This window comes from Haemaphysalis longicornis, unplaced genomic scaffold (assembly GCF_048455015.1).
Source record: "Haemaphysalis longicornis isolate Haplotype H1 unplaced genomic scaffold, Haemaphysalis longicornis Haplotype H1 scaffold_1, whole genome shotgun sequence".
In the NCBI taxonomy this organism is placed as follows: Eukaryota; Metazoa; Arthropoda; class Arachnida; order Ixodida; family Ixodidae; genus Haemaphysalis; species Haemaphysalis longicornis.
In genome coordinates, this window is record NW_027526203.1 from 349,293,428 (window position 1) to 349,315,225 (window position 21,798).

Consider the following 21,798-nt stretch of genomic DNA (forward strand, 5'->3'; position numbering starts at 1 on the left):
TGGGCAATATAAGCCACCTTATGTCAAACTCTAAATGTCAAAAGACCTTATCGGTGTAAGCCTGGTCTTTGTAAGGGGACTAAGCATACACCCATCACCTTAAAGTCGGCTTCGCTTCCGAACACAAATTCATTGGGAGGGACACATTTTGTAGGGGCAGTTTGAGCCGTCTTATATCAACATATAAAGGCCCTGGGACCTTATCGCTGTAAACTTGGTCTTATTAAGCTGGTTTTCCCACATTGCGTATTTCCGCGCGGACGCCATAAAATCCAGCATCCTAGCCATAGAGAGATTTACTGTAATATATGAAAGGCTAGTGACGTCACTTGCTAGTTCGGGTACTGCCATCGCCGCGGCATGTTGCGCATTAGTAATCACAATCGGCAAACGTATGCGGGAAGTGCTACGTGCGTCGCATTGTTATCGGCAAGCTATTGGCGCGGCAGCTTGCGCGACAGTGCTTTGTGCGAGTTACACTCGCGATGTACGCAAGTGCTTTACATGGTTATCAGCAGCACGAATGGCTGTATAGATCAGGAGCACCGCGGGCGCCTTATCATTAATTATGCGCTTTCGATGCTTGTTCTTTGATGAAACGAATGAACTGTGCTGTATGCTGCATCTCCGTTACCAGAGAATGTGTGCGCTGTTCGCTCCCGTTCTCTGAGTTCCTTTTCAGTGAGGACGGCGCGACAAAAAAAAAAAAGCCGACCAATTACATGGTTACAGCTCGGCTGTAAATTACATAAAGGGCTTGTAAGGTCCTCCGCCGGTCTGACGCTGTGGATTGCAACAGTTTTTCAGATCTCCCTCGAAGGCGGACAGGGCTCCACACCAAAACCTGGTCTCCAGACTGGTAAACCACCTCTCTGTGCTTGTTAAAACTGTCACGAGAGGGCCAGATGGTTGCCAAACAGGAGACTAGTTTTAATTAGAATCGAGCCCACAGAAGGTAGCGAGCAAGAATGGTCGATAACTGCGGTCCATGTAGGAAAATTCCGGGAACTACGATGTACAGCTTTATACTAGACCCAGGAATTTCGTTGGGCCGCGACATGCATATTTCTGTGCAAACTGGGATGTTCACATTGTGTAGAGCGCGAGGGCCGACAACATTTTCTTTTTTTCTCATTCCGATGCATGATCCAAGGCATACAGAACGGAGGACGCATTCCATTGCGTGTGCCCTAATACCAGCACCTCGACACCGAACAATAAAGATTATTCATCATCATCATTCAAATCGTACTTTGGTTGACCGTGTTGTTCTACAATTCACCCCATCGGGCACGCTGATTGTTTCAAGGCCGGTTTTGTTTACCATGGCCGACAGAGTGCGTATATGAATACACGCAATGCTACGTGCACGGCCATTTGTACCGAGACTGTTTCCACCATAATGCGTAATCTATAAAAGCAGGAGGCGCTGAAGATTAACGAATCAGCTAGTGCAGTGCGGGCATGCCGGTATGCACAGACTTCTTCCCTTTACAGAATGCTCCGAAGCATCCCCTCTTGCACCTTGATGCTCTGGAGAAAGGAACGAAATGCTCATGAACCCCGCCGGGATGTTGCACATCGCACGCGCTCACAGCGTCCCCTGGCGGAGAGCCCTGGGGCCACAGCGCGCGCATTCGAGGTTCCGACTCGAGACGAAAGTAATCGTGTCCCCGCCCTCGTCCGATGAAGAGGCGAAACGATTAATCGAGTTTCCAAATACCGGCTGCGGTCGATCGTCATCGGCCGGTCGCAGGCACTTAAAGCGGGCCGCTCGCCGATGCGACGGCCAGTGGACCAGCGCGCCGGCGGCGAGAAACTCTCGAGCATGTTCGATAATGTTTCCGGAGCGCGTTTCTCACGCCACTGTCTTCGGCCGTCGTGCTAGCTCCCGGTGGGACTGGATGGTCGCTATCCCGTCCCGGTTGTAGGCCAGTTGCGCAACGTCATTCTCTCGTTGTGTTCGTTGCTTTCAAGCGAGGTACGTACTTTCGGGGAACCAACTTTGCGGATGGAGCCGTGGCTAACAGCTCGTCACACTGCACGTATAGGAACGTAGTGAGCACAAACCTGCGAGGCCGCGATGCGATGAATCTCGGCGGTTACTCTTGAATGATCTGAGGAATTTCAGGCTATCCTTGGGGCAGCTGCAGATTTTCAGTGTTGATGGTGGCGCAAATGGATGTAAATATAGAAAGGAGGAAACCGGGCAGTCCAGAACGCCATATAGGTGAAGAGCTCTCTCTTTTGAATTTTCAAGTAGCAATTTTAATTATTAATCTTTTAAACCTTAGTCCCCATAAAATTTATTCCTCCTCCTCCTTACGAAAGACAGAAAGTGGAGAAAAACACCCGCCCCCGATGTTATCCAGGCATTCGGCTTACGCGTTCGATGCTGTACCAATTTAGCTACCGGACGGCTGTGTTCCCTTCCACTGTCTGGTGTGTTTATGTGTACGTAAAGTAAACCCTATGGTTGGTAGTAGTAGACAGTGCCGTTCCGAGGGCGCGGGGGCAGACGATCTTCTCTTTATCCCCAGAACTGTGACTCGAGTGTCTACAGCCTGTCAAGAGCAGACGAATGGTGGGAAACCCTTAATGCCAGTTGCTGCAACAAGACTGCCAGAACAGAGGCCCTCGCTATGCATGTAGCTTAATATAATTATCAACTAGGGACTCATAGAGTGAACGCACAAAAGAAAATCATGAGTAAAAAAAACGCCATGTAGTGCATAAGGGAAGCAGTTTTGTCTCTCTTTCAAAGGACAGTAAGGTTTTTGGTCTGTTAGGGAAGAAAGAAAGTGGAGAATAACACTCACGCCGGGTGGGCCCGAAACCACCACCTTGGTATTACGCGTCCGACACTTTACCACTTTAGCTACCTGGGCGGCTGTGTTCTCCTTCACTTTCTCGTGTGTTAATGTGTACGTAAGTGTAACCTACGCTTGGCCTGGAATATTTGTATAACAGTAAGAGCGGCAACAATATTTTGTTTTCCTCCCAGCGTTAAAAAAAAATCCAGTTGGGGCCCGCTCTGCTAACGAATACAGCAGCCACATGAACATACCCAGGTGACGTTTCTTCAACACCTTCGAAAAGACTCTAAGAAAGATGTCGAACGCTGTTGATAAACGAGCTATTCAAAAATTATCTCTACAAACGACATGCGACAGCTGTTTCACACTGTTGCAAGCTAAAAAACGCCGTATACGTACTCTTGGTATTTATCGATGCATTCTCTAAGACAAACAGTTTTTTACTGCGGTTATAACACAAAAGCGCTGATAAAATAAACCGGATTTGAAAGTCATTATTGAACGTTTTCGCTTTTCCAGCATATAGAGCCTGCTCCGGGGTTGTTTGAGTACGCATGCGAGACTATATTGACCAGACCAGATATTTGTAATGCTTCACATCATTTTGAACGACCTTTTGGTGTTTTAAATGCCAAGCAATCATTCGACTTAATAGAAAATTCAAAAGAGGTACCAGTGACGGTGGGTCAATCGATGCAAAGTATCGGCTGGAACGCATTTCGTATGGTACTCGTCGTTAAAAGTCGTTAATTTGCTTCGTTTCGAATGAAGTAAATAGCTATGGTATGATTACAAGTAGTTCATTTATGTGGGCTTCCTGTGCGCCTGTGCTCTGAATGAGCAAGACGGCTCGATGGCTGCAGCTTACTACGGAAAGGAACGCAGTTTTCAACTTGTGACTGAAGAGATTTCTAAGGTGCTAAGCTTGATAAAACTCACACTTTTTATAGAATATTTCTGGAAACAAAACACGGCGTAATATTTTAGAGGGTAGCTGTGTTAGAAGAATAATGAATACTGTGTTTCGAAACAGTACTCATCGCTAGTGTTACTTTATAGTTATAAGGCCGGCGAATGGCCGGTCTTCTGTTACGTGAGAATTGCCGGCCATTACTAAGCATTTACTTGAAACTTTTCTCCACGAAGTTCGCGCCCATTCCTAAGCAAACGACAACCACCGTCTCAATTACTGCTTCTTTATGACGTCTTGCTTTCTCTACCTCGCTATTGTCCATTTCCTCAACCTAAAGGTGACGCTTTATTTTCGTAAGAGAAAACAAACGCACTCCTAAAAAAACACGTGGGTCTGCTTCGTCACAATGCGCCTGAATGAGTCATCGCTGCTTCCAAGAGGGCTGATTTGACGAATAACTACGACGACACCTACGCACTTTTCAGGATATAGTGATTGGGAAAGTATTGGTCCCCAACTGCCGAACGTGTCCTCTCATTATTATAATCCTCTTCCCTTTGCTAATTTTGTTTCTTGTCGACATTACTTTAGCTGCAAGCAAAGACGACATACAGCGGAGCGCGCTTTGGTACTTGCCTAATTTGTGCTCCTGGCATTAGCACGTCGTTCAAACTACTCAACAGGATGGAAAGTTGGGCGAGTTGGTACATCGACATGGTGAAAAAGCAGCGCGGTACGACGAAATACACAAGGAAAGAAACCAGCGCTCGTACTGTATGGTTTCGTGCCTTGTGTATTTCGTCGTACCGCGCTGTTTTTTCACCATGTAAAACTACTCAAGATGACCCTAACACAAGCGTCTGTGTCAAAGGCCACAGCTAAGGCCCCTAAAATTGCTACAGTGCGTTCACTGGGCCCTCTTTTAATCACGTCGACTCACCGAGCGGTGGTGGTGTGATGTCGAAGGCCGCGACGCGTTCACTAGGTCCTCTTTTAATATCACCCCATATAGTATTCGATTCTTGCCAATGACTAAAAACTGTTCTGTGCCGTACGACCTTTTTGTGTTGGTTGGAATGTTCAGCCTGTGGAAGTGCCACATAATTGACCGCGATGCGGAGGAACCTCGGGGTACGAAGTCAATTTTCCGCCAACAGCGTACGCCTGTGCATAGCGTCTATGCCGGTTAACCACAACCGCCGGACCGGTTGCACCTTCTCCAAGCGTGTGTGTCTCTGCCTGACTTAAAAAAAAATGCACAGGTGAACCTGTATATGTCAGTGAATGGGCTACTATGTTGATAGCCTGCGATTTTATATCTTTAAGGGGTAGTTTTCCCTGTCACAAAAAAGAAAAAGGTGGTGGTGTTGGGTATGCATGCTTGTCTCGCATTTCGTAATCCCCGGGTTCGAATCCTACCGATTCCCAAGTTTATGGAACTTTATTTACGACTCAGTTGCTTAGCTTTGCTTACAGGGGCTTTCCCAGGCATAAATTTGGCGTCAATCAGATAAGTTTTTTTTCTTTGAGCCGTCGACCATTTGTATTCCATCCGTCGGCCACTTTATGTGACATCGCTTGGATACGGCGCCAGATTTTCGACCTACCGTGTTAACTAACGCTTTCGCATTAATAATAGGGCCCGAATACGGTTTCAGTCAAAAACCATGATTTGCGCTGCGAAAGGGCGCCACGTTAGGAGTCGGGTTTGTCTTGCATAATATCACAGGTAAAATCATATTTTTCGAGTAAAAAGAAAGCCCTCTTAACACCAACACCTGTAGTTTGAATGAGCGATAGTAAAGAAGGCTAAGCCAAAGCGTATGTCGCCGTGAAATTGCCATCTTTTTCGCTGTACTTGCAGTCAGGACTGCGTTTGTTTAACGCTATTGTAGCTTCCATGCGTCCATTGGTGGTGCGCACACAACACACAACCAGTGCGCTGTTTATTTACACAACGCCCAGATGAGTGTCGACAAGGGTCATTTTATGAGCCCCGAATCATGATCATAGGAAATACGGCCGAATACACGCCGAATTTTTCAACAAGCAGACGCAGATTCCTTCCCTCCTCCTAAAAAAATGTTTCTGCGTTTTGTTTCTAGCAGTCACGAAATACATACAGAATTTTCACAGCGTACCTAGTTCGAAATTACGACCCAATCACCGATGTATTCACGTATTTGCCCCCGCTTGCCTGGGAAAGATTTCAGGCACACTCCGGATAACTAAAACTATCCTAGAAACTGCGACCACTGTCAGTGCTAACTCGCCTATAAATTATGCTAAGAATCAAGCCACCTCTGCCGCCTTCCTAGCAAGTTTCTCACTATGAAGTCTTTCCTCCCAGTTTGTATACCGGTCACTTCCACGTTTTGCGTACCCGGATTCTTTTTCTCCCTTTTTCTCTTTTTCTGGTGCTGTTGTATTGGTGTAGCGGCTTTCTTATAATTGGTCACGGTTGTCTTCAGTTACGGGAATGCGAACACAGGCGGTGCGAGGTTGAAAAGCCGCGCTTTGTTTTTCCTCGGTGGGGCCGAAGAGGACAATGAAGAGGGGTCAGGCGGTCGCGAGCAAGTTACTCGATTTCCTTTTCAAACCTATCCGCGTTTTTGATCACTGCCTCGACTGCACCTCATTCTCTTTCTGTTGAACTTGCTTCCAACTTTTCTTGCAATTTATCTTGTTTTAAAACTATATATAAATAGATATATTTTAATTTTCCTAAAAACCGAGTATAGTTACTCTCTTTTCCTGGGCAATCCCCCTGAGTGGTGAAAGCCCTTTATGTGGCACCACCACCACCATCATCGGCTGGCAGGCGGAGGAAACGGTCTGGACGCGGCAAGAGCCCAGGGTCGACGCTGACGGCTGCTGATGAGTGGCGGCCCGCGCGTGATGGCGAGGCCACACGTCAACAAGGCGGCTGTGTCGAGCCACTGTCGGAGTTCCGTGTTGCTCCTTTCGTGGTGAACGGTGCCCCGGCGGTACAGAGGGGACCGGAGGTGACGACTCTCCAGCCTAGAGGGGCGAGCACGTACGCATCCGAACCACACGCTGCTGTCACTGCTAAGATGCATCGGCCTCTGGCGTGCAAGGCGCGTGTCCGGTGCACCTGAGGGGAGCAGAGGAGACGGCCTACCAGCGTTGCAGGCGCGAGCCCTTCGCCGAGTGAACGGACGTCGGAACTTGGATATCGCACAAGACGATCTGTGAGCCCTCGAACATTTTGTTTGTTCTCGTCTCCTAGTCGTCACTACTACGGTTCCTTGTTTGTTAGCTCGTTGTAAATATCTGGAGTGCATAACGCCAGTCTGCCTTTTAACACGAAGCTTTATTAAGGCTCTTCAGCCAGGGTTGGGAAGGGGCGGGGGGGGGGGGGGGGGGGGCTGCTGCTGCTGCTTTACGGCATCGTGCGCCGCTAGGTTTTAGCTGACACACGATGATGCTACCTAGTCTGCGCTTATGGCGGCTGTGGCGCCCGGTAAGCTACTCGAGGATGGGGAGGAGGGGGTGCTCCTAGGGAAGCACCAGTTCCTGCGTGCGCAGCGTTCTCTGCGCTTGGAGCTGGTGGCGTCTTCGCCAGGAAGACAAACTTTCAACGTTTCTCATTATGTCCCGTATTAATCAACGCACTCTCCACGGCTCAGCGGTCTGAATAATCAGCGTCTACGCCAAGCGCATTAACTCTAATGAAATCTCACACGGAAATTCCTTTAAACCGAGGTATGCCGCAATGAAAGCTTCGCGTTACGTTGATTCCCCCCTCAGCGTGGGATCCGCCAATCTTTTTGCTTACCTTTTAATACATCTCCTAAAGCCCGCCTAGTTCATTCCTTCACGCGACGCAAACCAACAAGTGTGACGAGCGTCCTAATACCACCACTACCGACATAATTTATCGTTGCATCGTTGCTTTATATACGGTAAGCAGGGCCAGAAGACTGCAGACTGTTGATCAAAGAAGAGGACCACGGTCCGGTTCAAGTTCTTCCCCATCCCCAACGGTGGGACAACATAAATTGGAATGGTAGTGGTGGTGTTCGGCACTCGTCACGCTTGCTGGTGTGCGTCGCGTGAAGGAATGAACTAGGCGGGCTTTAGGAGATGTATTAAAAGGTAAGCAAAAAGATTGGCGGATCCCACGCTGAGGGGGGAATCAACGATCAACGTAACGCGAAGCTTTCATTGCGGCATACCTCGGTTTAAAGGAATTTCCGTGTGAGATTTCATTAGCGTTAATGCGCTTGGCGTAGACGCTGATTATTCAGACCGCTGAGCCGTGGAGAGTGCGTTGATTAATACGGGACATAATGAGAAACGTTGAAAGTTTGTCTTCCTGGCGAAGACGCCACCAGCTCCAAGCGCAGAAAACGCTGCACACGCAGGAACTGGTGCTTCCCTAGGAGCACACGCTCCTCCCCATCCTCGAGTAGCTTACCGGGCACCACGGCCGCCATAAGAGCAGACTAGGTAGCATCGTCGTGTGTCAGCTAAAACCTAGCGGCGCACGATGCCATAAAGCAGCAGCAGCAGCAGCCCCCCCCCCCCCCCCCCCCCCCCACCTCCCAAACCTGGCTGAAGAGCCTTACCAAAGCTTCGTGTTAAAAGGCAGACTGGCGTTATGCACTCCAGATATTTACAACGAGCTAACAAACAAGGAACCGTAGTAGTGACGACTAGGAGACGAGAACAAACAAAATGTTCGAGGGCTCACAGATCGTCTTGTGCGATATCCAAGTTCCGACGTCCGTTCACTCGGCGACGGGCTCGCGCCTGCAACGCTGGTGGGCCGTCTCCTCTGCTCCCCTCAGGCGCGCCGGTCACGCGCCTTGCACGCCAGAGCCCGATGCATCTTAGCAGTGACTCGCCTGGGCAGTCGCGTAGGCATCGTGGAGCGTGTGGTTCGGATGCGTACGTGCTTGCAGCTCTGGGCTGGAGAATCGTCACTTCCGGCCCCCTCTATACCGCCGGGGCACCGTTTACCACGAAAGGAGCACCACGGAACTCCGACAGTGGCTCGACACAGCCGCCTTGTTGACGTGTGGCCTCACCATCACGCGCGGGCCGCCACTCGTCAGCAGCCGTCAGGGTCGGCTTTGGGCTCTTGCTGCGTCCAGACCGTTGCCAGCTGCTTGCTCACTTCGTTAGCCCCGCCACCTCGTCACCTGCTTGACCTCGACAGCCACGCCGAGGCAAAAAAGGGCGAGGGCGCCGCCAGTGTTCAGGGAGGTGCATCAAGCGGCCGTAAGTTTATTTCTGAAAAGCAAATTTTAAGTAAAAAAAAGGCGTTCCAATTTTGCCCACTCATTATTTTATTTCATTTTTATTTCTTTATTTTTTCAATACTGCCAGCCGCCCTTTGGCAGCCAGAGCAGGAGTGGTACAGTGCAGAGTACGAACACAGAGTTTACACGCGACCGATAACATGGCCCGCGGTACACAGGGAAGCAATAATGCAGTAAGCTTACAGATTGTTAGGACACACAAGCGCACGCAATCAGTAACACGGCCCACGATTCGCAAAGCAGCAGTAATTCTCGTTACAAATGAAATGGCTACATGAATATACAATAAAACCGGAAATGCTAGTCTAATGCGAAACACAACAAAGTACACTACGCGCATTGTCCAGGAAGTGCGAAAAAATAAATCTGACTTTGACGTGTAAAGATAGGAAAACACTGCGCAAAAAAAAAAAAAAGGCGAGCAGTGTGCGTTAGTGGCATGGTTGCAAGCTAACACGTGAAATACGTTAGTTCAACAGAACAGAAGGGGAACAAGACTAGCGCTTCAATCATACACAATTTTGAACAGCCGTTGAAAAAACATTTTGATTAGTTGAATTAGTAACGTCGCGTGGCAAAGTGTTCCATTCTGCTATAGTTCTCGGGGAAAAGGGTAGACGGTGAGCGTTTGTTCTCGTGAAAGGCATTAGGATTGTTTTCTTGTGCTTGTTCCGGGTGGGGCGTGACATGTTGAATTCCAGGTAGGTATTGAAGTCAAGCTTTGAATAACCATTGACTATGTTGTGTAATAATTTAAGTCGATGTAATTTGCTGCGTCCTATTCCGCTGTGTGACGACGTAGGTGTGGGTGGCATGGGTGTCGCTAACGGCATCGCTGCAAGAATGTTGGCGCTCCGGCGACAGCGTTGTGACTGCCGTCAAAGTAGCGGGGCCGCATAAACGGCCATAATTCTGGCAGCGGATGCCTGCTGTTTCCTTACATCGCAAGAAACGTATTCTCCGGCACCAAATTATAGTGTTTGGAAAACTATTCAGGAACCGGGAACTCTGATCTTTTTAAACTTGGTAAAAATACGAATAACAATGAGTGCACGCGACTCTTATAGATCTGCTGACGGATGCCTGTGTTTCTAAAATGCAAAAATGACCATCGGTTGTTGAGGGAGGAAACAAAGACGTCGATTTCTAACGTTTACTGAAAAGCGATGATTTTTAAAGCGAAGCTTCAGTGTTCTCACTGATGGCGTACGTAACGCCAAATACCAACTTCCTTTGACGATTATGATGAACGATCGTGGGGGAAGTCAAAGAAACAAAACGCTTAACGCATCCTGAATCGAAATTGGGTCCCTCGAGTTAGGAAGCCGGCGTCTATCCGATTGCTCCATTTCGGCATGGTCGAAACTAGGTCCAAACTCAGACGACAACGAAAGGATCCGTCACGAGAAAGCTTCGCGTTCAACCATCGTCGTCGTTAGCGGATGGGTGCATGATTTTTATTTAAAGCGCACTACATTAATTTATCAAGGGAAGTCTGCTCAGGGCGGGGAAAAAGCAAGGATGAATAAAATGCACGTGAAAAGGCTCTGCAGCTAGTAGGTTACTCCCAAGTCTCGTGGTCATCAGAGCTTTCTGCAGGGTCGGTACATGCAGCTTTAATGTAGTATCAGCTTGGGCCAGAAGGTGCTCGCCAACGAGCATCCAGGGTGGCTACGCCGCTGTGTTTTGATATCTTTGAGCAACTCGGAGTGTAGGAGTTGTGCCTGCGTGGAGCTCACACACGCCAAACTAGAAATGTTGGGAGGTAGAATCACAGCTTGGAGGAGATCAAAGCCAGTGATTGCATGCGAATGTCCTCGCTGTGATCCGAGGGCTGTGGCCATTCCCCAGACTCTGAAAGTGGTTACGTTTACCTCATTTGTCTCAGCCGTTCCTCTCGCCCTCGTGGCGCCACCGCAGACATGCCCTGGGGCTGCTGCTACTCGGGAGTCGTGGGTCCTCCCCCGAAGGCCATCCTGGGGGATGACCTGGTGGTGCGCTCCAGCAACCTCGACCTCAAGGTCCCCCTGGTGTCCTTGCCGGAGTTCCTCGAGCCGGTCTGCCGCCACTACGCACCCAAGACTGCCTTTGTACGCTGCTTTCGTATACATGCTTCAGGGAAAGGGCTTTGCCCAGCCTCTCCGCCACACCACCATCCCGCTCCTAGTTTCTGGACTTCAACGCTAGCATTGATTGATTGTGAGGTTTAACGCACCGACGCTACACAGGCGATGAGGCGCGCGCCGTAGTGGAGGGCTCCGGATTAATTTTGACCGCCTGGAGATCCTTAACGTGCGCCGAGATCTCGAACAGACGAGCGTTTTCGCTGTTCGCCTCCGTCAGAAAAGCGGCTGCCGCTGCCGAGAATCGAACCTGCGCCCTCGTGCTCAGTCGCAGTACGCCTTAGCCACCGAGCCACCGCGGCGGGTTTCAACGCTAGGAGAGTAATGGAGGCGTCGGATGTGCAGGAATAGACGAAGGGTTTCTAGCTCTATTATCGTGACGGTACGAGGGGACAATATTCAAAGCTGGGGCTAAAGGGTGAAATGTATTGGGGTGCTAGGGATTGAAGAGACCAGCAGCGCTTCTTAAACGTGTGCGAAAACCTCATGCATGCGGAAGTTTCTGTATTTGGTTTGAATCCTAACTAGGCCCTCGCACCATGTATTTCGAAACAAATGCCTGTTTAGTTCATACCAATTTTTTTCGTAACCAATTCGATGAATTCACAGGAGTTACCTAAATGTGGATATGGAACACAGCGCGACCAGGAAATGTACGAACTGTACCTCAGTTCAAATTGAATCTTTCGTGTGGCAACCGTGATCGCTATGGAGGCTCTCTTTAGTACAAATGCGGCTTTTTCGCAACGCGGCCTTTAGTGCAGAGGTGAGAGAAGAGCCACTCTTATTTTTATATTCGTAACTACCTCTGTCATCATCCGTAACTTCACTTTGCCCTTTATGGTGCTTGTTGCATCAATGAACCGCACTACAGGACGCATGTTCTCAACCTGTCAAATTTTTCGTACACCCCTTTTAATCGGTGTTCGGGTTAAGACCTGTACAGACCTGCGACTGGATCGACAAAAGTGATGTGATTTCTGTCGCTCTATTCGCGTCGCTCAAGTCGCTCTTGTCGCGGCGACGAAACGTTGTCGAGACTAGACGACAAGAGCGACGTTCGCGACGCGACAAGAGCGATGCCGGGCGACTAGAGCGACAGAAATCGCGTCGATTTTGTCCCTCCAGTCGCAAGTGTGAACGGACCTTTACAGTGGGGACTTACTCCGTATGCTTTGCAGAAATTCTTGATTGTGTTTATTTTTCTGTGCTTCTTTTTTCTTGACATTTTCTCCCCGCTCTGCCCCCATTTCTTCGTTTATCTCTTGTAAGGCCATCTTTTCGTCATTCCATTGTCTAATCTACTTTGAGCTAGCTAAAAAGGGGCGAAAAAAAAAAATGACGGCCGGTGGAGCGACGCGCTTTTTTTTTCCGCCGTCGCCGTCTTTCTTGCGCATTTTTTTCATACCGTATGAAAACCAACGCGCCCAACATTCCATCGTGTTACCTTGCGTTGCCGCACTGCGTTAGCAAAGTGGTCCTGGGGTGTAATTCGATGTCGCCTTCTGTGTTTTTGTCCATTTTTCTTCGTTATTTCCTTTGTTGAATACGAGCGGTAGATTAACTGCGTTTTCATCCAATTACTACTTTTTCACTCGGGCGTCGTGTTAGTAGCCGATATTCCAGCATTAGTTACCTTCTGCCGATTGGTGGCTTCTTGGTATGTTGTTTCTTCTATATGTTTGCATTTATTTTGATTTGAAGGAGCCATCGGTGTTTATTACTTACGTGCACGTTTACGGCATTTGGTAGCTCCTGCAGCTCGCCGTGCCTTTGTTTAAAACAAAACTCATCGACTTTCACCACTGTACGCTTATTGTGCACTGTGCGCGTTTGAAAGGCGTAATTGGAACGATTCATCCACGTGCCAAATTTTTAAAATTTTATGTTAGTAAACAAAGTGAAAAAAATGCGTCCAGAGTTGAGACTCAACCCATGTCACATGTGGGATGACTATCCTCACTTTCTTCCCTCGCATAAAATAAAAAAATAGCTTCAACACTCATAATATTATATAAAAAAAAAGGAAAATAAGTCAAACCATTACTCCATGCTTTCTTTGGCTATTGGCTTTCCTTTATGTATTCCGCCAACGAGCCCCTCACTCTTAACCATATTAACCTATATGCGGGCGTGTATGCGTGTGTGTGTGTGTGCGTGAGTGAGTGTGTGTGCGTGTGTGTGTGGTAGTGCATGCGTGTGCGCGCGCGTGTGTGTGTAAAGTTGAATGTGCATCAACCAATCGATGAAGCCAAGCGCGGCTTCTACGCCCCGCGCGCTGTCCTCTAACACGAACGGTAAGATAGTCGCGTTCTTGCGACAGAAATGCAGCGGGGAGGAGTTCGTTGGAAAGTTCGATTCGTCATTTGTGTACAGACGTTAATCGACCAGATTTTTTTGGGAAGTCCCCAAAGCACACTAAGTTTCTGCGAAGGAAAATGTGACATCCACCTCAATACAGCCTAACGGCTCTTTTGTAGTCGTTAGGCTACATTATGGTGGATGTCAAATTTTCCTTCGCAATATTTTTGTACAGCTAGTTCGAGTTGAAGGCACGTGTCTGAGTCAGCACGCAAGAGGACTATTCGCAAATTCCGGTATGCAAGGCCTTACGTCTTACGTACATGACAATGTACACGCAATCGCGGCCGTTGTATGACCGAAATTGACTCAGCAGTTGTCGAAGAAAGCTGAACGCGCGTTTCGTGTACGCAACAAGGAGAGCAGTCAGAACAATGTAAATCGACGAGCAACGAATACAAACGAGCAGACAACGTTGGCGAACCCCCAATTAACCAATTGAATTTTCGATAAGCGCTTGAGCCATGAATGAATGTTTGTCTTTTTGGCACGTGGTTGTCGCACAATGAAGCAAGTCATTGGCCTACTTTTCCCCTGCGATGACAAATACTCATCGATCAGGTGCTTTGCGGAGAATTTGACACACGGGTTGGCTAGGTTGGCAAAGGGTGCACCTGGATGTCGCCCGGAAAGGCGCGTCCGGGAGGCCTTCTCCGGCCGGAACTGATGGAGGCGCCATCATCTGCCGCAAGAAAATTACGTAATCCAACTAAAAGAAAACTTGGCAGGGAGAGGGATCAACCCATGCAGGGACGCGCGGCGACAGGAAATTGTCTTAACCCTTACTCTACGCCGACGCCATGTTGCAGACGGTGTTCGAGGTACTTTAAATACGAACAGAAGGGAACAATAACAGAAATAAAAGGCATGCGTCTTTAGTTTCAGCATGAAGTATAGAAACATGGCGCTGTGCACGGGGTTTGGAACTGACTGCCGCAAGCTGGCGGAATGTGCGTAGTTTGAACGGTTGGCGTAAAAACGCATCGTACGTAGCATAGCATGGGCGCCACTGGAGGCGCTTTGGAATCTTTGTCGCCTCAATCGCTCTCAAACTTTCGCGTTCTCATCTCGTAAGCATATGCTTAAGGATCATTTGCATTTTTCTGAAGAATGCTGTTCAAACTATACTCTGCCGGCACCTTATATCAAAGCCTTGTCACACTTCATCCAGTGGACGAATACCGGAGCTGCAACCACTCAAAGTCGTTAAAGAATGATTTCGAGTGAGCTTCGTTTCTATTAGGGCTCCTATTCTCTCTCATCATCACTTAATCTGCATATTTAGTGACCTATCATCCGTAACATACAAAGCTCTAGTCCCAAGCTTATTCTCGTAAATGTTGTTGTCAGCTCAAAGCATTGACGTTTCTTGTAAAGCGTAGACTTTTAGCTACTTATAAAATGGCAAAAGGCTAAATAAATGCAGAGTTGGGCTTAAGCGACATGCTGGTCAAACTGGCGAATCGGCGGGGTCATTCGATAACCACAGTCCCACATATTCGTACAAAATCGGCAGTAAAGGTGCAAAGAAAATTTTCTTCATTCCCCAGACGCCGGCAAGCATTGCCACAATATGCCGCGGAGTGGCAACGCAAGGTTTTCTCGTTCGGATAGCCCGCCCACTGCTGTGGCTGGGAAACTATGATTGATTGATTGATTGATTGGTTGATTGATTGATTGATTGATTGATTGATTGATTGATTGATTGATTGATTGATTGATTGATTGATTGATTGATTGATTGATTGATTGATTGATTGTGAGGTTCAACGCGCCGACGCTACACAGGCGATGAAGCGCGCCGTAGTGGAGGGTTCCGGATTAATTTTGGCCACCTACGGGTCTTTAACATGCGCCGAAATCTCGAACACACAGGAGTTTTCACTTTTCGCCGCTATCAGAAAAGCGGTCGCCGCGGCCGGAAATCGAACCCGTGTCCTTGGGCTCAGCAACAACGCCTTAGAAAGTACGACAGGTGTATCACACAAATACGTCGTACCCGGCCTTGTTTTGTTTTCATCATCATCATCATAACCAGCCTATCTACGCCCACTGCAGGGCAAAGGCCTCTCCCATTATTCTCCAATTACCTCGGTCCTGTGCCAACTGTGACCAATTTATCCCCGCAAACTTCTTGATCTCATCTGCCAATCTAACTTTCTGCCGCCCCCTGCAGCGCTTGCCTTCTCTAGGGATCCACTCTGTTACCCTTAATGACCAGCGGTTATCTTGCCTTCGCATTACATGCCCTGCCCACGTCCATTTCTTCTTCTTAATTTCTACTAATATGTCTTTAACACCAGTTTGCTCCCTGACCCACTCCGCTCTCTTCTTGTCCCTTAATGTTACACCTATCATTTTCCGCTCCATTGCCCGCTGAGTCGTTCTCAATTTAAGTTGAACCCTCTTAGTGAGCCTCCAAGTTTCTGCCCCGTAGGTGAGTACCGGTAAGATGCAGCTGTCATACACTTTCTTCTTCAGCGACAACGGTAGGCTGCTATGCATTATCTGAGAATGTCTGCCATATGCACCCCACCCCATTAAACTGCATTAAATGCCCATTAAATGCCCATTAAATGCCCATTAATGGGCATTAAATGCCCATTAAACTGCAGTGTGGCATGCTTCAGCATGTCCGCCTTAATCAAGGCACGACCATCTTAATTGGAACATCACCCGCCGTGGTGGCTCAGTGGCTAAGGCGTTGCACTGCTGAGCACGAGGTCGCGGGTTCGATTCCCGGCCGCGGCGGCCGCTTTTCTGATGGAGGCGAAAAGCAAAAACACCCGTGTGTACGAGATTTCAGCGCTCGTTAAAGATCCCCAGGTGGTCAAAATTTATCCGGAGCAGTCCACTACGGCGCGCCTCATCGCCTGCGTTGCGTCGGCGCGTTTAACCCAACAATCAATCAATCAATCAATTGGAACATCTTCAGCACCCACTAAGGGCCGTAATCTGAGTCCCTCCTCCACTCCATTTTTTCCTTCCAAACTGCTGAGGGGAGGATTGCGCAATGCTTACGCGTGGAGAAATCAATTTCAAGGATCTCCTCCACTGGAGACTCGAGTGGAAGAAGGATTTATAATACCAGGGTATGTGTCTGAAAAGTGGCGATCAAGAATCGCAAGTGTCAAATCGAACGGAGACTCAGGTTGCGTTATACAGGACCACGGGACGTGTTGCAGATTGATGCAATCACGGGTGCGTCCACGAGCTTCGAGGAATTGTGGGAGCAGACGACCGCCATGGCGTGCGCATTCCGGCGGCGCGGCCTGACGCCCGGCGCCAAGGTGTGCTTCCACTGCTCCAACCACGTGCTCTTTTGGCCCGCATTCATGGGAATCGCCATGATCAACGGTGTCATCGTCATGGCCAAGGCGTCCCTCACGCACAGTGAGTGCCCAGCCACCCCGCCCCTCGCACTCCTGCTTTGGCTGCAGGCAGAGCCATGCGCGCGCGCAGGAGCCCTGCTGCGTCACGGAATTTCGCCCCCTTCAACCACCATTGCTACACTAATCCAACAGTGCGTTGATACAAAGCACTCCTGTTTGAGCGGACCATCGCACAGAACCCACTACTTCCTTCCAGCGAGAGGCGTTCTATAGCCGGTGGGTGTGTGCTTAGCATCATGCAGTCGCCATCACAGTCGCATGCCGTTCAGAACACAAAGAAGATGTTCTTTCTTGGGCTACTTAAACGCGAAAATGTCTGTCTGTCGGTCTGTCTTTCTTTCTTTCCATCTGTCTGTCCTCGATTCAGCCTTCCGGCCAAAAGTTAAAGGTGTACTTGAACGAGAGGTTTATAAAGGCAAAACTTTTCCCAACAACTGAACCTGGAAACACACTTCATGCTTGTCAACATTCTTCAGGAAAAAGACAACATGAGGCATTCTTGAAGCAAGGCATGAATACATAAGTGGTATTTTCAGTGTTCTTTTAATTAAATGTACATGGCTCTTTGGATTTTGTGATAGCACACAAAGAAATACGCGTTGAAAACAATATTTTTGGCCCAAAAGTACAATGGGAGTACGCGACGAATCTGCACCACGTGGCGGCGTTCTAAGTTCAAAAGTGGCGAAAAGTTCTAATAGATGGCGCGGGAGCAGTGGAACCCGCGAGAATTGAATTGACGTTGGCAAATCTCCTCTGTGCTTATCGTGGGAGGAACGAGACGGGAGAAGAAGAGAGTGAGAGGTGTATGGGGAGAGAAGAGAGGAATATACATGGCAGGGGCGGCTAAAGTCTATCGTCTATCGACAACATTTGCAGCGAAGTTAGCAGATACGCGGCCCATTTTTGGACCTCAAGCTTGTATGTCTCATCCCTTGGATGATATGCATCTTGAGAAGATTAGTTAACAATATGAACCCTTTTCAAGATCAATACATGGTTCAGGTTTGAAGCTTATACGTGTCATCACTTGGATATAATTTTGTATGGGTGGGCGACTGGCCGATTAACTGTTCGATTAATCGATTAATGCTTTAGTCACGACTAATTTTTTTAAACCAGTTAATCAGCTGAAGTCATGTCAGCGCACGTTAAATATCCCTAGGTGGTCAAATTTTATTCGGAGCACTCCACTACCGCGCGCCTCATCGCCTGCGTTGCGTCGGCGTGTTTAACCCAAGAATCAATCAATCAATCAATCAATCAATCAATCAATCAATCAATCAATCAATCAATCAATCAATCAATCAATCAATCAATCAATCAATCAATCAATCAATCAATCAATCAATCAATCAAATGAATCAATCAATCCATCCATCAATCAATCAGTTGAAGTCATGTGAGCAACATGAACCAAGAGTGTCATGTTGAAATTCTGAGCCAACATGCCGGGAATCATACTTGTGTTCACATAACCGGCATTACGTGACAACAGGAAACTATGCAGGCATGCTCAGAGATTAGTGATGATGGATGGATGGAAAAGACTTTATTGAAGAAATCCTGCAGTAGGCAAAGCCAGGTTCACGGGCCTACCTCAACGCGGCCGAGCGTTGCATCCCCTTGGGGCAGCCCTACTCGACAGGGACCCCTTTGCGGAGTCCGTGCCTTTCGAGTGCCTTGAGAACCTGCTGGATGGTCCACTCTTGATCCGACTTGCTGGTTGAGGCGATGGCGATTTGGAGATCTGAGGGGTATTTTGTGAAGCTGACGCCGTCTTGGATGGCGGCACAGTCCCATAGGATATGCCAGCTATTGGCCGTACCTTGTTTGCAGATGTCGCACTGTGCGCTGGGATAGTCGTCGGGGTACATGTGATGGAGGAGCGCCGGTGTGAGCACCGACGCAGTTTGGAGGCGTCGTAGGTGTACTGCGTCTTCCCTGCTTAGAGATTTGTGGGGTGAGGGTAATAGCTGGCGAGCAGCCCTCATTTTCTTGAGGCTTTCTCCGTATCCACTCGGTGAGTCTTCAATCGCCGTCCACCATTCCCACTCCGGACGGGCACTGGCGGTGGGGGCGCGGTGGGTGAGAGCGCGCGCTTCCCTGTGGGCCGTCTCATTGTGGTTCGGTGCATACGGTGAACAATCTCCCCCATGGGCGGGGATCCATATTAATTCCTTGCGTAGGCCTGGCTAGATTGCTGTTCGCTCTATAATGCGGGCGGCTTGGGGGTTGATGCGTCCTGATGAAAATCCCAATGTGATAGCCAAGACGGACGTGGAAAGTGGGTATTTTTGATAAAATATAAGAACCTATACATAGTGCAGTAATCGGCGAACGGGAACTCGACCGTTTTGGCCCTAGATAGGCGAAATGACGTCAGCAAATCACGATTGCTCGTCGACCACAGCCATTCAGGCGTGGACATCGGCGCGGGTCGATGTTCCTGATTCCAGAAATAGTGTGGATGACGAACGCAGTGATAAGCGTCCTGGCCGCATCAGCGTCATGATTGTGGTCAACTTACATAATCTGAAATGTCTGTGAACAGGCCTAGAAGCATACTGTTGCCCGAAAATGTTAAGAGGACCCTGTAACGCTTTTTCAACTTGCTTTTAAATATTAAATGCTTTCATAACGTAGTCAACAAACACATCTAGTACTTAGAAGAAGGGGTCACAAAGTACCCTAACCGAAAATTACTGCTCGATGACCATCAGATGGAAACCTGTTCAAAAGATTTTTCTCTCTTGCCTGAGTCTTCGCGTTCTTTGAGCACTCGAATTACGCCATTACAGCAATGTAGCGGCTATTGACCATTTCCTTCCGTTGCAGCAATAAACGCATTCGATAGCCACTTTAGAAAAAAGCCACAGAGCAAAGTATAAATGGAAGGCGGATAGATCTGCTGCGACGATGAAATCACGCAGCGCCGCTCCGTGCTGTTGATAATTCAATGCTTCTCTGGTCATGAAACTCCCGGCCAAGTTTCGTACGTCGACAAAGGATACCGCGAGGGGCGCCACCGCAGATCGGAGGGCATCGGGCGGCCGCCGCTGCTCTGTAGCCATACCTGGCCAGACCGACAGGCAGGAACGCAGTAGCAGCATGTCCGCCGCACCAAATTTTTTCGCCACCAAATTTTTTCACACCAAAGTCCATTTCAGCGGCCCACGACACGTAAAGCGAAAGCGATCTGCTGATAAGGCGGCGAGCGTCCGTTCCCTGCCAAACGCGCTCTGACCACTTCTCCGGCTGCCCTCCGATCAAAACCAGCGCCGCGGCGCGACCTCCCTGGGCAGCGTACGAAGCTCTCCCATAGCGTGACGGCGGAATTTCATGACCAGAAAAGCATTAAAGGACTCTGCTATAACGTTGACAATGCTTCCAAACGTGACGGAAAGAGTGAAGGCGTTTATCGGAAGGGTTGCAGAGTCCCGTTATCTTGTCTGCCAGCGGAGCACCATGAAATCAATATGGATGCCCAAGTACTTGATCGTGTCGGCAACGTGACAGTAAAAATCCCCGTCAAATATGAAATTAAACTGTACTAATTTTTGGTGAAATAAAGTTGATTCCTCCTCCTCCTTAACTTTTTCTCTATAAACCAAAGCGGTCGAATTATCGATCAATTAATCAATGAAAGCTTGCCGATTTCGGGTTAAAAAATTTTTAACCGACACCCAGCCCTATTTTAGAGTAACAGTTATCAATAGGCACCATTTTAAATATCCCTATAGTCAAAATAAAGTGTGTGCGTGCACGTATATGCTGCTTAGGGATGGTCGCCCTCAACGCTGAAGAGAAAATTTGCTCATACGTTTCACCACTGACAGCACGTCTATGTCGTGTTCTAAGTCTTCTCTGCTCCTCGAAGTTCACAGTGTAATGGTTCATGATTAAATTTTTCATTGTATAATGTTTCATTCATACAACACAGGTTTTCTTTATTGTCTTTACATTTTCACGTCAGATGATTTTTATTTTTGACTCAAAGGTTGAAGTGTCTAGAAAACGCATCCAACAGAAGTGTGAATTTTTCTAGAATATTAGGTGCGTTTTCTTGCTTTAGCTTGTGACATGGCTTTCTTTTATGTTTCTTTACACTAAAGATATTTTGCGTAGCGACACGGGATATTGCACGAAAAGAGAGGTAAGAGAGACGAAGTCATTGCCTGTATTTTTTTAATGCGGCTGCGGGCAGTAAAATGTTAAAAATGGGGCCAGAGAGGTGGTTTAATGTCAAAGTATTCACTTCCAAGCTTCTCAACGCAATATGAGTTTTTGGTTGATGACGGGAGAGAGATAAACCATTTATCTTCGGGTTTTCAGCGCTGAAATCTTGACACATGTATACATATCCCATTACACTCTATATGGACACCTTTACACGTATTTGAATGACCAATCAAAGATTTGTCCAGCCTTTTACGCTATACAAGTCGGCCGCGGATTTGAAAAAAAAAAAAAAAAAACATGTCGAACAAGGGCATGAGTGACACGAGCTCTGTTGGCACAAACCTCCTTCGCTCGTTCCAAATCACGCAAGCCGGATCGCGCGTGTTGACGCTGCAGAGCGGTCGTGATTGAGCAAGCGTGGAAGCTGCACCGACTTTTCTCTCCCGATTCGGCTCGATGTATCGACCGCCTATCGGCGATATTTGTTTCTTCTCCCGTCCGCCGATGCACCCCGCCGTGCGGCGGGTGCCGGCGAGCGTCGGTCTCTAACCCGAACCAGCGTACACGCGTCCCACCGCGGGGCGGGCGATAAGAGTAACAGCGGGATCTGAAAAGCAAACAAAGTTTTCAAGGCTGCACCCAGAAATGTCGCCGCTGACCGGGCCTGAGTGCCTGGTCCGCAGCTCGCGCAGTGGTTTATGCTAATGGTCCGCACCCGCCGCT

At 48.4% G+C, this 21,798-nt stretch overlaps 1 protein-coding gene across 2 annotated transcripts in view; it reads left to right on the forward strand.

Moving 5' to 3' along the window:
• Positions 1 to 1,804: 1,804 nt before the first annotated feature.
• LOC144170726 (luciferin 4-monooxygenase-like) overlaps positions 1,805 to 21,798 on the forward strand; it is a 49,626-nt gene continuing 29,632 nt past the window's right edge. Inside the window, exons 1-3 of one of the 2 annotated variants that reach the window (XM_077700705.1) lie at positions 1,805 to 1,981; positions 10,938 to 11,107; positions 16,687 to 16,894. In XM_077700705.1, the coding sequence (XP_077556831.1) occupies positions 10,940 to 11,107; positions 16,687 to 16,894 (376 nt within the window). In that variant the 5' untranslated portion in view covers positions 1,805 to 1,981; positions 10,938 to 10,939. Of the gene's footprint in view, positions 1,982 to 10,916; positions 11,108 to 16,686; positions 16,895 to 21,798 lie in introns of those variants that run through there. The other variant, XM_077700712.1, reaches the window with a different exon arrangement.